Below are 13,982 nucleotides of genomic sequence, written 5' to 3' on the forward strand. Positions count from 1 at the left end.
AGATACGAGTAGACACAGACTTACATGTGGTATTGCTACAATTAAAAAGCTCCTTGGTGACCATACTGTTTTCAAACTGTCTCCGCAGCCAAATAGCAAGGTTGAAGACACCAGGGGATGAACCAGCGCTGTACAAATTCTTCAAAAAGCACTGAATGCTCAAATGTTTTATGTGTGTGTTAAATAATCAGTCAATAAAGGGAAGTGATTGGAACCTCTGTTGTCATTCCTGAAGAAGCACAAGTCGGCCACATGGTGTCATCATGCCTCACTCACTCACCTGCATTTTAAAAAGTCACATTTCATTCTGCAAAAGGAGAAAACGTTCAGCATTTCCACGAACGACGATTGCTGAGCCGAGAAGCGAGCGATTAAAGCAAATATTCAAGTCATTATTAATGTGTGCGTTCAGAAACATTGCCTGATCATTTACAAGCGTTTGAACTGTTCACTCATGAAGTGCAACCAGAGGGTGGAATTTGACCCTTTTTCTGTTATCAAGCCTCCATTATCCTGATGGTCGGTTCAGAGCTTCGACGTCAGCCTCTCGCAGATCTCAAAGTCCTTGACCGCGAGGGCGGCGTCTCGAGCTAAAGGTGCGGGGAGGACCAGGCTGCAGTCGCTGTCACAATACTTCCCGGTTATCCCCTCCATTTCCTCCGCCACTGCACAGTAGATTGAGCTGACTGCACCCTCCTCTGGAGACTGAGAGGAAAACGTGAGAGTACAATCAACAAATAATACAGACGGACATCTCCGGAGGTGCAAATATATGCAAACGGGAAAGTTGTGCAACGTGTGCCTTGATGTGTTCAAGTACAACTAGATGTTAAGCTTGTTATAAGACACGCGTGGCAGATGATCGGCAGAAGGACGATGCAGGTCTCAGGTTCGGGCTCTGAGAACGGTTGGAAGAAGACCAGCCGTAAAAAACGACCTGCCACTAAAACTGGTGATGGATCCCAGATGTGAAAGTGGTGTGAAGGCTGTGCGTGTGTTTGCACCCATGGTTGTATTAGTGACACACTTTGATGCAGTTTTCCTGCTGGAATGAGGGATCTTTCAAAATGGTGGCGATCTCTTCTTACATTTTTCATGTGACAACACAAATCAGTCATTCCTTAACTGGATGTCTGGGTCAAAGGCGAAGAACAAAGTATTCCTGAGAACCAGAGTACCATGTGCCAAAAATGTTTTCCGGGAAAAAGCCCTATTAGAAACAATTTCAGCCAGCTGTTGCAACAGCGCTCACACTCGAACATCCTGACTTGCCTTCAAAGTTTGGGCCTATTCATATATATATAGTGTTCTTATCAGTGGCTGTTTATAATTTCAAGCTCATGGCGGTCCCAAATTAATGAAGATTGTAAGATGTTCAGTTGAACTGAAACACAACAGGAGGGTTAACTCTCATAATGGGCCTTTAATAAAGTGTATTTATAGACATTTGATTTGCTCCGTTTCTCACGGAGTAATAAAGCGTCCCCGGTTGAGTCTTGTTTACCGGAACACGTGTCCCCGTGGGAGCGCGTTTACGTGATAGGAGGAGGTTACTGATCGACAACCGGACAGCTGCAAGGAGAGATGACGTGACGTGTGGAGACATGACGTGGACTCTGCTCAGAATAAATGCAGCGACGTGCTCACCTTGAAGAAGAAGAATCCAACCAGGTTGAAAAGGAAACGGATCATGAATGGATAGTGTCTCATCACTTCTGTCATGACGATACCGGGGTGGACAGAGTTTGCCGTCACACCTGCATGCACACACAGACAGACACACACACACACACACACACCCACAGTAAACAGAGAGGGACAGACAATGTAAGTAAGGCCACCCTTAGCAACAAGTTTTGAATGCAGACTTTTGTTTGTTACAGTCCTGGGTTTGATCCGACCACTGTGTGTTTGCCTCAGAGCAGTAAGCAGTGAGCTCATTGTTCCAACATTCAGTATAAACAATGACAACCAAAGGCTCCTTATTCAAGCAAAAATATAAAAGGGGGATTTTGTCTTTACAGGTTTGTATACATTTGTATGTAGACTGTTAAACATTGCATTTGCAGCCCTGGGAGAGAAGGCAGAATATTTTTGTTCAAGATCGAGCAGTTCAGTAACCTGTCATTTTGTAACTGAATTACTTTTAATGAAACGTGCGTCCACTGCAGCTGCATATTTGGTGACTTATGAACGCGGGAGGGTTGGGTACATCATGTACAAATAAAGATATAACGTTCTGTTAAACAAACACAGTTGATCATTGAATCTCAACTAACAAGCTGTTGAAATATTACGAATACTCTTTTTTAGGAGGACTATCCAAATGAAGTGTTGATATATTTACATATTAATAATATTATTATTGTAAGCAAGAGCTAAAAGATGGAGGTTATACACACTTAAAGGCCCTTTGAGGCAGATTTGTGATGTTGATATATAAATAAAATGGACTTTCTGCAGCACATATTCAATGGAATAGACCATGCATTCGCTACATGATAGTCATAATAATCTAGATTCATAGCCCACCTGTCCCTTCTAGCCTGCGTGCGAGCTCCTTCGTACAGATGACGTTGTGCAGCTTTGTGTGGTTGTAGACGTTGTCCATGTGATGAATGAGGTTCTCGCCATGAAAATGAGAGAAGTCCACTTCACCCTTCTTGTGGTTGACCGAGGCGAGGGTGACGATGCGCGCTGGAGTCGAGCGCTTCATCAGGTCTGGAGGGAATCATGCAGGAGATGAGAAACAGAAGACAACATATGAAGTACTGTGGTGGAAGAGTTTCTCTGCCAATCGGGAAAGGAGGAACAAAGTCTCTGAATCAAAGTTGTCTTTGTCCGTTTATTCCTTGCGACGATGAACGTCAGGCAGAGAAGTGCAATGCACATTGGTTTTAACCCACTTCTTAGCACACAAACATGCATAGATCCAGAGCATCTAAGGGCGGATGGAGAGGTGACTTCATTGTTTTTTTAATGTTTTTTATGGCAATTACAGAGAGAGTGCTGTCTTAGGGCGGTACGGGTTTCCGGGTCTTCAACAGCAGATTCGTGAGTTGAAGGTTATAGCAGATAAGAAGGCGCTCTTGTTAGGGGTGAAGAATGTTCTTCCAGTCGAAAGGGAGCGCCGATAAATAATGCGATTTATGGAAAAGTCTAACGATAATGAGTGTAGCGCGATGGAGAACAGGGGCCACGAAAGGGTCATTGCCAGCATCATAGTTATATAAAATATAATATGATATGATTATTCCATGGTAGACAACAATTATAACGTGCAGTATTTTTCCGTTACATGACAAGCACAGGTAATCATGGTTTCATACCCACAACACACCACAGAGGTACTCACCCAGCAGCAGGTTGGTGAGCAGAAACGGGCCGAGGTGGTTGGTGGCAAAAGAAAACTCAAACCCATCTTTGGTTATCTGCTTGGGTAAACCTGGCAAATGGGTTGGATTTAACAAATAAGATTAGGTATACAAACACATTTGTACTTCTATAATTAGGAGTACCTCACATTGGCATAACCTCGATCTTAACACCAGTTGATTTGGACAATTATGAGACACTTAACTAATGTATTGCTTCCTTTAAGAGGAAAGTCCAATAGCGTAAAGGTCATGGAGAGAGTACTCCAGTTTTATGACACACGTGGAGTGGAGCTTCTTTTTGTTTTTCATTCAATCATATTGCTTTTCATTCATTTTACATATAACTACTGACATGTCCAGGGAGACATGAGTTTCAGTCGGGACAAAGCCTAAAGCAATGACCGGACACAGTGTTGGTGGTATTCCATTATTCTGCTGTTTGGTTCCTGGGGTTAACTCTCGTTGATATTTCTGGTCCCTGAAATACCTGATACTCCCGCATTGTTGACGAGGATGTGGAGAGCTTTCTCCTCTGCAATAATCCCTTCTGCAAATCCCCGGACAGAGTCCAGAGAAGACAGGTCCACCAGGCGCAGGTGGACGTCAGCGTTTTCGGTCTTCTCTCTGATCTCTTTCAGTGCCGCCGTCCCCCGGGCTTCGCTTCGGCAGGCCAGGATAACACGAGCCCCCCGACGTGCAAAGTCCAAGGCGATGAACTTCCCTATCCCTAGCAAAGAGAGCAGAAGGCGCGTTTGCAATACTTTAAAAACAAAACAATGTGTTACTGTGGTTCCAAAGCCTGTGGTGAAGATGTTTGGCTCGTTTGATGTATCTCTGAGTGGTGTGTGACATTCCCCAGTATGGAATGGGAAATGTCTCATTGACACATGCTCATGATAAAGAGATGTCTTTAAATCAGATCCTCTGGAAAAGTGATTTCAATTTTATTCAATTCAGTTTATTTTATATAGCCCAACATCACAAACACAAGTTTGCCTTGGAGGGCTTTACAACCTGTACACATAACATCCTGTCCCGGGACCTCACATCGGATCAGGAAAAACTCCCCCAATAAAGACAGTAAAAACCCTTCCACAGGGGAAAAGGGGAAGAAACCTGAGGGAGAGCAACAGAGGAGGATCCCTCTCCCCGGATGGACAGAAGCAATCGATGTCATGTGGCCAGAATTACATATTTAACTATTTTTTTTCTTTAAAATTGGCTGCACACACACACACAACAAAGAGGGAAAAAATAAATAAAATAAATACAGGACCATCTATCACTGCTGAACACCAGGATTTGGTCCTCGTTAACAAATTTGAGTTTCATCCTTGTCACTGCATAAGTAAAGCTCCGTATTTCTGTGCTGGTGGAACTAAAAAAGAGCCTTAACCTCATCACATAAAGTTGGAAAGAATACACTGGCGACATCCCGTAGCTGTCTAAACTGGGTCAGTGAGGGTTTAATTAAACACAATATACAACTCTGTCACAGGCAGATGAAGGGAATACATTCAAAAGTACTGTGGGGTGTTGTATTTACATGCACTTTGAGACCTTTCCTCAGTGCTGAAGGCCCTGAAGCATCGGCCAGTGGTTTGGGCAGAAGACGTGTGAAGATTAGGGAAAGGGTCCCGCATCAAAGAGGAGATAACCTAGTAGATTAAGATTCACCATCTCTCAGTCGTATTGTAAGAAAGCAGAAGTAGTGAACCTCAGAGCGCATGTCAGTGGCACATTACCGCTGCCTGTCTCATAACACCGGTCATACCAGTGACTGCATTCAAATGAACAAGGGTGGGGTTTATTTCTTGGGAATTTAACGTTTCATTTTTAAGAGAATGAATGTGCTTTCTTTGAATTCTTGCTTTAAAACATTGATTTCAGTTCAGTTAGTTAATCTGTAATCCATCAGCAAGGTTGCAGCTTGTATACATTCCACGAGGTTATGATCTGCTCATGAGGGTCAGCTGCATGGTGGAGTGTGACTGGTTTTTCTGGTTGCTCTGATCTTGGTGGAGATCATCATCAGCTGACTGTCAAGATAGAGGAGGAAGCTTGAACTTGTGGGGAGTCGATTATAATTGTGAGCAGTAACAAAGGAATCTTACTGCTTTGTTTGCGAGTTTAATGTTTGATGCCGAATGTGAAAGGCGTCCCTCGTAGTTTTAGACACACAGGGAAGTTTCTCTCCTGCTTTCTGGGCAGCAGCACCACCCATATCAACCTCGTTATCAGTAGACGACCCGGTGAACCCAATGTGTAACCGCAAAGATGAACTCAAGCGCTACGTTAGCTTCACTCTCCACCTTTTCTCTGTGAAGACGGCACGAGCCGGTTCATTCATCACTTATAAATAAGCACAGCGCCGTCCTTTATGAGCCAGGTTTCTACCGTGAGTCATGTGGACACTACAGAGAGACCAGCTAATCTTGGTGCCATGGGAGAGGAAGAGAAATAAAAGAGCCCATTGGCCCATTTCTAGGTTTTTCTGGATGAATGTGTGCAGGTTTACTGAAGCAGCAGAGGTAGTGGTATGGAGAGGACTTGATAGGGGAGACTATAGCAGAATATTTATGGTATTTGTCTGCCGGGCTATGACCATCCCGATCACGTCACAACCCCGATTAAAGCTGTTGACGGCGTATCTCTAAATCTGATAAACAAAACGTGTATTTTTTCAGCCGATATGCAAGTGAGAAACGCGTTTTTGTAGTTTTGGTGAATTGGACGCCTTTAAAAGACAGATTCTGAAGAGAGATCAGGCCTCATTCATCCAGTGTGGTTGTGCTCTCTGTCCTCATGCCATCTGTAGTGTTATGTGTATAATAAGATAGGAGACCGTTGAATCTTCGGCTAACTTTATTAGCTCAACATTAGCACAACACCGAGACTGTGACTGACAGGTTCGTATGACTCCGACAGGCGACTGAACACGCCTCCGATATCACACACACTGATCACTCCGCTCTGTATGTCTATTAAATAGTACCATTACATTACATCACCCTTCCTTTGAGTCATTTAAGACATGCCGCAAAAGGGCACAATATCATCAGTCAACAACTTCTGCATGACTCACTGTTCTTTGTAAAACTCAGAACACATGTTATATTAGGTAACAGTTTCATAACAACATACATTTACTTTCAGGATTTAAACTTAAGTGTTATATATTGTTATTATTAACTATACAGTTATTCAACATAAACCTGAACTATTGGGACCTGGGTGGACTACCAGTCACCAACATAGCTGCAGTGGATTATTCTGCCACATGATGCAGGCTACGTCCTAACTACTGAACATACTCTCCGTATCGGTCTGGTGGTTTTACAACTCTGCCGCTGGAGGTTGTGCGTGTTGAGGTCTGTGTCATAGTAACTGGAGATGTTACTGGAGATGTTTCTGCATCAGAACCAGATGAGTTCAAGTCTCCATCGTTCACTATACATCCGTCCCTTCCCTCCTGGAAAGTCTCTGAAGGGCTGTGGAGAGGTCTTAGATGGCGACGGTTCCGGCGCAGTACTCCTTTATCCGTCTGGACTAGGTATGACCTTGGTGTGTCACCTTGCTTTAGGACCGAAGCAGACTTTGTCCAGCCTCTTTCATTATCCAGCTTTACAGCAACACTGGTTCCAGGCTGAAGGTCTGGTAGAGTTCTGACGTTATTCTTGTCGTTGTAGGCCCGTCTGTAGCTCTGTTTCATCCTCTCATCGCTCTGTCTCACTTTGTGGAGGTCTGCCCATCCCGGTTGTAGATTAGCCTGCAGCAACCATTGGAGCACACCACTCTGTGGGCTCCTTGATTGGCTCTATCACACCACTGGCTACCATGTGTTCCAGCTCTTTTTTTACTTTAGAGAGCATAGGCACTGACACACGCCTTGATGTAGTCACACTGTATGGTACAGCGTCCTCCTGCAGTCTGATTTTGATGGGCTTTATCTTCAGTCTGCCTATGTCTGCTGGGCTGGCATCACTTAAATGCTCTGTGCTTTTAATTCCACCCGCGGGGGGAAGCATCGGGGTCGGGTGCTATGCAGACCGGGCGGCGGGCCAGGCAGGAGACCTGGGCGAGCCGATCGCCGACAGCATAGACTAGCTCTAGGGACGTGGAACGTCACCTCGCTAGCGGGGAAAGAGCCGGAGCTGGTGCAGGAGGTGGAGCGGTACCAGCTAGATTTAGTTGGGCTCACCTCCACGCACAGCATGGGCTCTGGAACCAAGCTCCTGGAGAAGGGTTGGACTTTGTCCTTTTCTGGAGTTGCCCAGGGTGAGAGGCGCCGGGCGGGAGTGGGGATACTCACGAGCCCCCGGCTGAGCGCCGCTATGTTGGAGTTTTCCCCGGAGAACGAGAGGGTCGCCTCCCTGCGCCTACGGGTTGCAGGGAGTAAAGCTCTGACTGTTGTCTGTGCTTATGCACCGAACAGCAGTTCGGAGCATCCGGCCTTCTTGGAGTCGGTGGGAGGGGTCCTGGAAAGGGCGCCGCCTGCCGACTCTATAGTTCTCCTGGGAGACTTCAACACTCACGTGGGCAATGACAGAGAAACCTGGCGGGGCGTGATTGGGAGGAACGGCTTGCCCGATCTGAACCCGAATAGTGTTTTGTTGTTGGACTTCTGTGCTAGCCACAGTTTGTCCATAACGAACACCATGTTCGAGCATAAGGTGGCTCATAAGTGTACCTGGTACCAGAACACCTTAGGCCGGAGATCAATGATCGACTTTGTAGTCGTATCATCTGATCTGCGGCCGTATGTCTTGGACACTCGGGTGAAGAGAGGAGCAGAGCTGTCAACTGATCACCACCTGGTGGTGAGTTGGATCAGATGGCGGGGGAGTCGGCTAGAAAGACCTGGCAAGCCCAAACGTGTAGTGAGGGTGAACTGGGAACGTCTGGCGGAGGATCCTGTCCGGGAGGTCTTCAACTCCCACCTCCGGAAGAACTTCTCACAAATCCCGAGGGAGGCTGGGGACATGGAACCCGAGTGGACCATGTTCAAAGCCTCTATTGTGGACGCGGCTGCTCGGAGCTGTGGCCAGAAGGTCATCGGTGCCTGTCGTGGCGGCAACCCAAGAACCCGGTGGTGGACACCGGGGGTGAGGGAAGCCGTCAAACTGAAGAAGGAGGCCTTTCGGGCCTGGCTGGCCCAGGGGTCTCCTGAAGCAGCTGACGGGTACCGGCAGGCCAGAAGGGCTGCAGCTGCGATGGTCGCGGATGCTAAAACTCGGGCATAGGAGGAGTTCGGGGAGGCCATGGAGAAGGACTTTCGGTTGGCCTCAAGGAAGTTCTGGCAAACCATCCGACGGCTCAGGAAGGGAAAGCAGGGCCTACCCCAGGCTGTTCTCAGCGGGGGGGGGGGGGGGGGGGACTGCTGACCCGGACTGGGGACATCGTCGGGCGGTGGAAAGAGCACTTTGAGGAACTCCTAAACCCGGCTAACATGTCCCCCGGAGAGGGGGCAGCGCCGGAAGTCTTTGGGGTGGTTTCTCCCATATCCCTGGCAGAGGTCGCTAAGGTAGTCAAAAAGCTCCTTGGTGGCAAGGCGCCAGGGGTGGATGAGATCCGCCCTGAGATGCTGAAAGCACTGGACATTGTTGGGCTGTCTTGGTTGACACGCCTTTTCAGTGTCGCATGGGGGTCGGGAACAGTGCCCATGGACTGGCAGACCGGGGTGGTGGTTCCCATCTTCAAGAAGGGGGACCGGAGAGTGTGCTCAAACTATCGTGGCATCACACTGCTCAGCCTCCCGGGAAAAGCTTATGCCAGGGTGCTGGAAGGGAGGCTCCGACCGCTTGTCGAACCTCAGATTCAAGACGAGCAGTGCGGATTCCGTCCCGGTCGTGGAACAGTGGACCAGCTCTTTACCCTTGCAAGACTACTGGAGGGGTCCTGGGAGTTTGCCCAACCAGTCTACATGTGCTTTGTGGACTTGGAGAAGGCTTTCGACCGGGTCCCTCGGGGGTTTTTGTGGGGGGTGCTGCGGGAGTATGGGGTGCCGGACCCGTTGGCACGGGCTATCCGGTCTTTGTACGCCTGCAGTAGGAGCTGTGTTCGTATCCTCGGTAGTAAGTCAGACACGTTCCCGGTGGGTGTTGGCCTCCGCCAGGGCTGCCCTTTATCACCGGTCCTGTTCGTGACCTTCATGGACAGGATATCTAGGCGCAGCCAGGGGGCGGAGAGGATCCGGTTCGGGAGTCTCGGGATCGCCTCTCTGCTGTTCGCGGATGATGTGGTCCTGTTTGCCTCCTCGGATTGTGACCTCCAGCATTCACTGGGGCGTTTTGCAGCCGAGTGTGAAGCGGCAGGGATGAGAGTTAGCGCCTCCAAATCTGAGGCCATGGTGCTCTGCCGGAAACCGGTGGATTGCTCCCTCCAGGTGAGGACAAACTGCCTACCCCAAGCGAAGGAGTTCAAGTATCTCGGGGTCTTGTTCACGAGTGAGGGTAAGGTGGAGCGGGAGATCGACAGACGGATCGGTGCGGCTGCAGCAATAAAACAGGCGCTGTACCGGTCCGTCCTGGTGAAGAGGGAGCTGAGCCGGAAGGCGAAGCTCTCCATTTACTGGTCGGTCTATGTTCCAACCCTCACCTATGGTCACGAACTCTGGGTCGTGACCGAAAGAACGAGATCTCGAATACAAGCGGCCGAAATGAGCTTCCTCCGCAGGGTGGCCGGGCTCACCCTTAGAGATAGGGTAAGGAGCTCGGACATCAGGAGGGAGCTTGGAGTCGAGTCGCTGCTCCTTCGTGTCGAAAGGAGTCAGCTGAGGTGGTTCGGGCATCTAGTCAGGACGCCTCCCATTAGAGGTTTTCCAGGCACGTCCAACTGGTAGGAGACCCCGGGGAAGACCGAGGACACGCTGGAGGGATTATATCTCCCGGCTGGCCTTGGAACGCCTCGGGATCCCCCAGAATGAGCTGGAAAGTGTTGCGGGTGAGAGGGAAGCCTGGGTCGGCCTGCTGAACCTGCTACCACCGCGACCCGACCCCGGATAAGCGGCTGATAATGGATGGATGGATGGCTTTTAATTCCTTCTATTCGCTTGACTAAACCCATAGCGATAGCTAAATTACGGCTCAGCAAGTTGCTTCCATGTTGCCCCTTGATCACGTTTATTTTAAACCTAAACGTTTGCTTTTTCCACTCTGTGGTAGCTGTGAAGTAACCCTTGCAGTCCACTCTACCTCCTGGGCTGCCCAATTTGGTTACACCAGTTTTCAGTCGTGGCTTATTTCTCATCAGGTTAAAAGTCTTTTCTGAAATGACAGTTAAATCAGCCCCTGTGTTGATTTTAAATTCCATTTTAATATCTTGCACCGGCAGTTTTACCGTCCATGCCTTGTTTGAGTCGTCCCCCAGGAAATGAGCGTGTCTTCCGTCTCCTCCCTCGTAGGGTGCAGTGACCTCGTTGATCACGCGGGAACGGCATACTGCTGCAAAATGTCCTAGCTTCTTACACTTGTGGCTTCTTTAGCATGCACTCTGCCACATCTAGAACATTTGTGTCCCCTATTGTTAACACCTGGCTTCTCTCTGGTCCCTTTTGTCTGCCAGTTTCCGTTGATCCGTTTCCCATTATATTGCGCACGCTGCTTGTAAGCTACTTCACTCACTTGAGAACAGTTAGCATTAGCTCCCTGCTGGCTAATATGCCCTTTTACTTGCTCAGACTGCCTCACTAGCTCTACGGCGTTATTGAGCGTCAAATCTGGCATTAGCTGTAGCTTCGCTGATAGCTCTTTATCTAATATTCCTATGACTAACTTGTCCCGAATATTTTCATCTTTCACGTCTGCAAATGCACAGGTATCAGCTAGCTCATACAGGCTTCTGAGTGCGCTGATGGAAACGTGCTCTTTCATGAATCGTATTCACCTTCGGTACGAAATAACTGTCCAGTTTAGTCATTACAGTCCCATAATCATCTTCATCTTCCTCGAGCTCTTCCATAAACGTAAACGTTTTGAAAACATTTTCGGCTTCCTTCCCCAACGAGTAGAGAAGCGTACAGACCTGTACTTCTCCCGGTTCTTTATTGAGTTTCGTTGCTATCCTGAAGCGATGAAACCTCATCTTCTGACACCATGTAGTGTTATGTGTATAATAAGATAGGAGACCGTTGAATCTTCGGCTAACTTTATTAGCTCAACATTAGCACAACACCGAGACTGTGACTGACAGGTTCGTATGACTCCGACAGCGGACTGAACACGCCCCCCCTCCGATATCACACACTGATCACTCCGCTCTGTATGTCTATTAAATAGTACCATTGCATTACACCATCCAGTGTGGTTGTGCTATCTGTCCTTGGGGTGGAGATTTTATTTAGAAGGTATTATTCTTAAACATGTGGACCATTTGGTGAGGTCAGTTCGCCCAGACTGAACCGAGCCATGCTTGGGATGATAGCAGGGGTATCTTCCTATTGTTTTGGATTCCTCTGTTTTCTTGTTTTCTTTCTTTTGGCTATCACTTTTCCTTTCTCAGGGCCGCGACCAAGCGGCAGGCGCCAGCTGGGTGACGTGGACTGTCTCCTGTCTGCACACAGATGGCAGCATGTGGGGAGGGGAAAGGGGAGAGGGCAGCCATTTCAAAAATAATTGTTGATGTATAAAACTCATGTGAACTATTTTTCCGGGTCAGACCTCTGAACCATTTGTGGGGAAAGAGCTCTGCCCATTCAATTGAATTATTTACTAGTTTCTGTTCAATAAATACTACATTTAAATAAGACATTTAAGTGTTTCACATCGGATTTGCTTTCCGCTGAAGGAAATTGAGAAGTTAAAATTTCCATTACAGTCCTCATTCCCTCCAGTGTGGTTGTGCTCTCTGTCCTCATTCCCTCCAGTGTGGTTGTGCTCTCTGTCCTCATTCCCTCCAGTGTGGTTGTGCTCTCTGTCCTCATTCCATCCGGTGTGGTTGTGCTCTCTGTCCTCATTCCATCCAGTGTGGTTGCTTGAAGGTGCAGCTTTGACAACCGGAAACCAACCAGGAAACATTGAGATGTGGCTGATAAGAAGCACGGAATGTGGTGCCACAACAACCTTAATGTGCTCTAATGGGATAAATACATGTTTGTCTCGGTTGTATTTATTGTTTTTTAACATCTATCTTGCTTATTGTATATTGTGTAAGTAAGAGCAACGTGTAACCGGAGTCAAATGCCATGTATGTGTAAACACACATGGCCAATAAAGCTGATTCTGATAGTCCCCATGTCCTCTATTTTCAGAACCACATCAAGTGAATTATGACTGAAGACTTGTAGTTAAATAAAAAGTCCCCCAACTGAAAAGAAAAACCGCACAATCTGGCTTCAATGCAGATTTTCTTTATGGTTCTTCAAGAGCTTTTTCCCCATAAATAATGTCTCCGTTTCATCCTTCATGTTGTACGCTTTACATTCTCTTTCCATTGTTTCTGCTGATGCATGCATAGCTTTACAAATGTGGTGCTCTACAAATACACTGGAAATTAAACAATGTGAAACCTGACAATGTTGATATTTTATGGAGGAACTAGAAAGCCAGATGAAATTATCCTGCTGAAGAAAAACTTGAACCAGGACTTTAGAAGTGGGAAATTCAACTTAGCTGCAATCAAATTAAAACTAAAATCGCCAAACAAGCACAAAAAACATCCTTATTCCACTTAGTGTTGCCACAATAGCACTGTGAGGATCCTTAATTAAAGCATGCCATCCAGATGCATATGTTCCTCCTGCATAAGCCCAGGAGAGGCTGACCACTCACCTGTGTTGGCCCCCGTCACTACAGCGGTCTTCCCCCGCAGCCGCACGGAGCAGGCGCGCGGGTCCCAGGGGCCTCTGCGCTGCATGCGCACCACGAAGCCCAGCAGCGCCGTGAGCAGGACCCAGACCGGGTGACCGAGCAGAGCCGACCAACCCATGGCACCCTCCGCGAACACGAACTGAAAGAAGAACCAACCAGCTGGTCCAGCACGCGGCTGCACCTTCCCACCCAATTCCTCAAATCCAAACGGCGGAGAAGGAGCGGGTGATTTATTTAAGCAGGACGCAGAGGGCTGAGCTTAAGGGGAAGAGGTCCCGTCATAAACCACGACTAGACATCTGCTTTGAATTTCTTCACAATTATCCATTAACTATGACGTCGCTGAGGGCAGAACACACAGCACACCCACAGATTCGACTGATTTCCTCAAATATTATCATATGTATATTATATTTAAAATAGACACGGGAGATAACATTTTTAGCATTTAGCAACTAGTAATTTAGCTCAGCCTTAATATGTCCAGCAGCCTGTTGTTCATTAATAAAACACCATAAAGGAGCATTTTCCTGCAGAATGATCTACTTTTGCTCTCGATACTTTACGTAGCTACATTTAGCTGATTATACTCACACAGACTTCATGTGGCGCGTGTTCACGGTGTGGCATTAGTACTTTTGCTTGATCAGACCTGTATAATTATTCCACTGCATGGCTTATTAACCTCTTGGTATTTTGACTAAAATGATTGATCGTAAGATCTGTGAAATTGCACATGTGTATACTTTTATCTTGACTGTTGAACCATGTCCTGTCTGGCTGTACAAAAGCCACACAA

General features: G+C 47.4%; 2 protein-coding genes across 2 annotated transcripts in view; one reads left to right on the top strand and one right to left on the bottom strand.

The window, feature by feature from the left end:
* Positions 1 to 417, top strand: part of mlnl (motilin-like) — a 2,216-nt gene extending 1,799 nt beyond the window's left edge. The window contains exon 5 of the mRNA XM_079217666.1: positions 89 to 417. Within this exon, the coding sequence (XP_079073792.1) occupies positions 89 to 96 (8 nt within the window). The 3' untranslated portion in view covers positions 97 to 417. The remainder of the gene's footprint in view (positions 1 to 88) is intronic.
* LOC306736075 (retinol dehydrogenase 12) lies at positions 410 to 13,301 on the bottom strand (the record flags this gene model as incomplete). The annotated part of the gene is made up of 6 exons (XM_079217665.1): positions 410 to 705; positions 1,648 to 1,757; positions 2,533 to 2,721; positions 3,356 to 3,445; positions 3,865 to 4,104; positions 13,145 to 13,301. The coding sequence occupies 6 exons, from the start codon at positions 13,299 to 13,301 to the stop codon at positions 526 to 528; spliced, it is 966 nt and encodes a 321-aa protein (XP_079073791.1). The 3' UTR covers positions 410 to 525.
* Between the last annotated feature and the right edge of the window lie 681 nt (positions 13,302 to 13,982).

The sequence above is a fragment of the Taurulus bubalis genome (assembly GCF_910589615.1).
Source record: "Taurulus bubalis genome assembly, chromosome: 5".
Lineage (NCBI taxonomy): Eukaryota > Metazoa > Chordata > Actinopteri > Perciformes > Cottidae > Taurulus > Taurulus bubalis.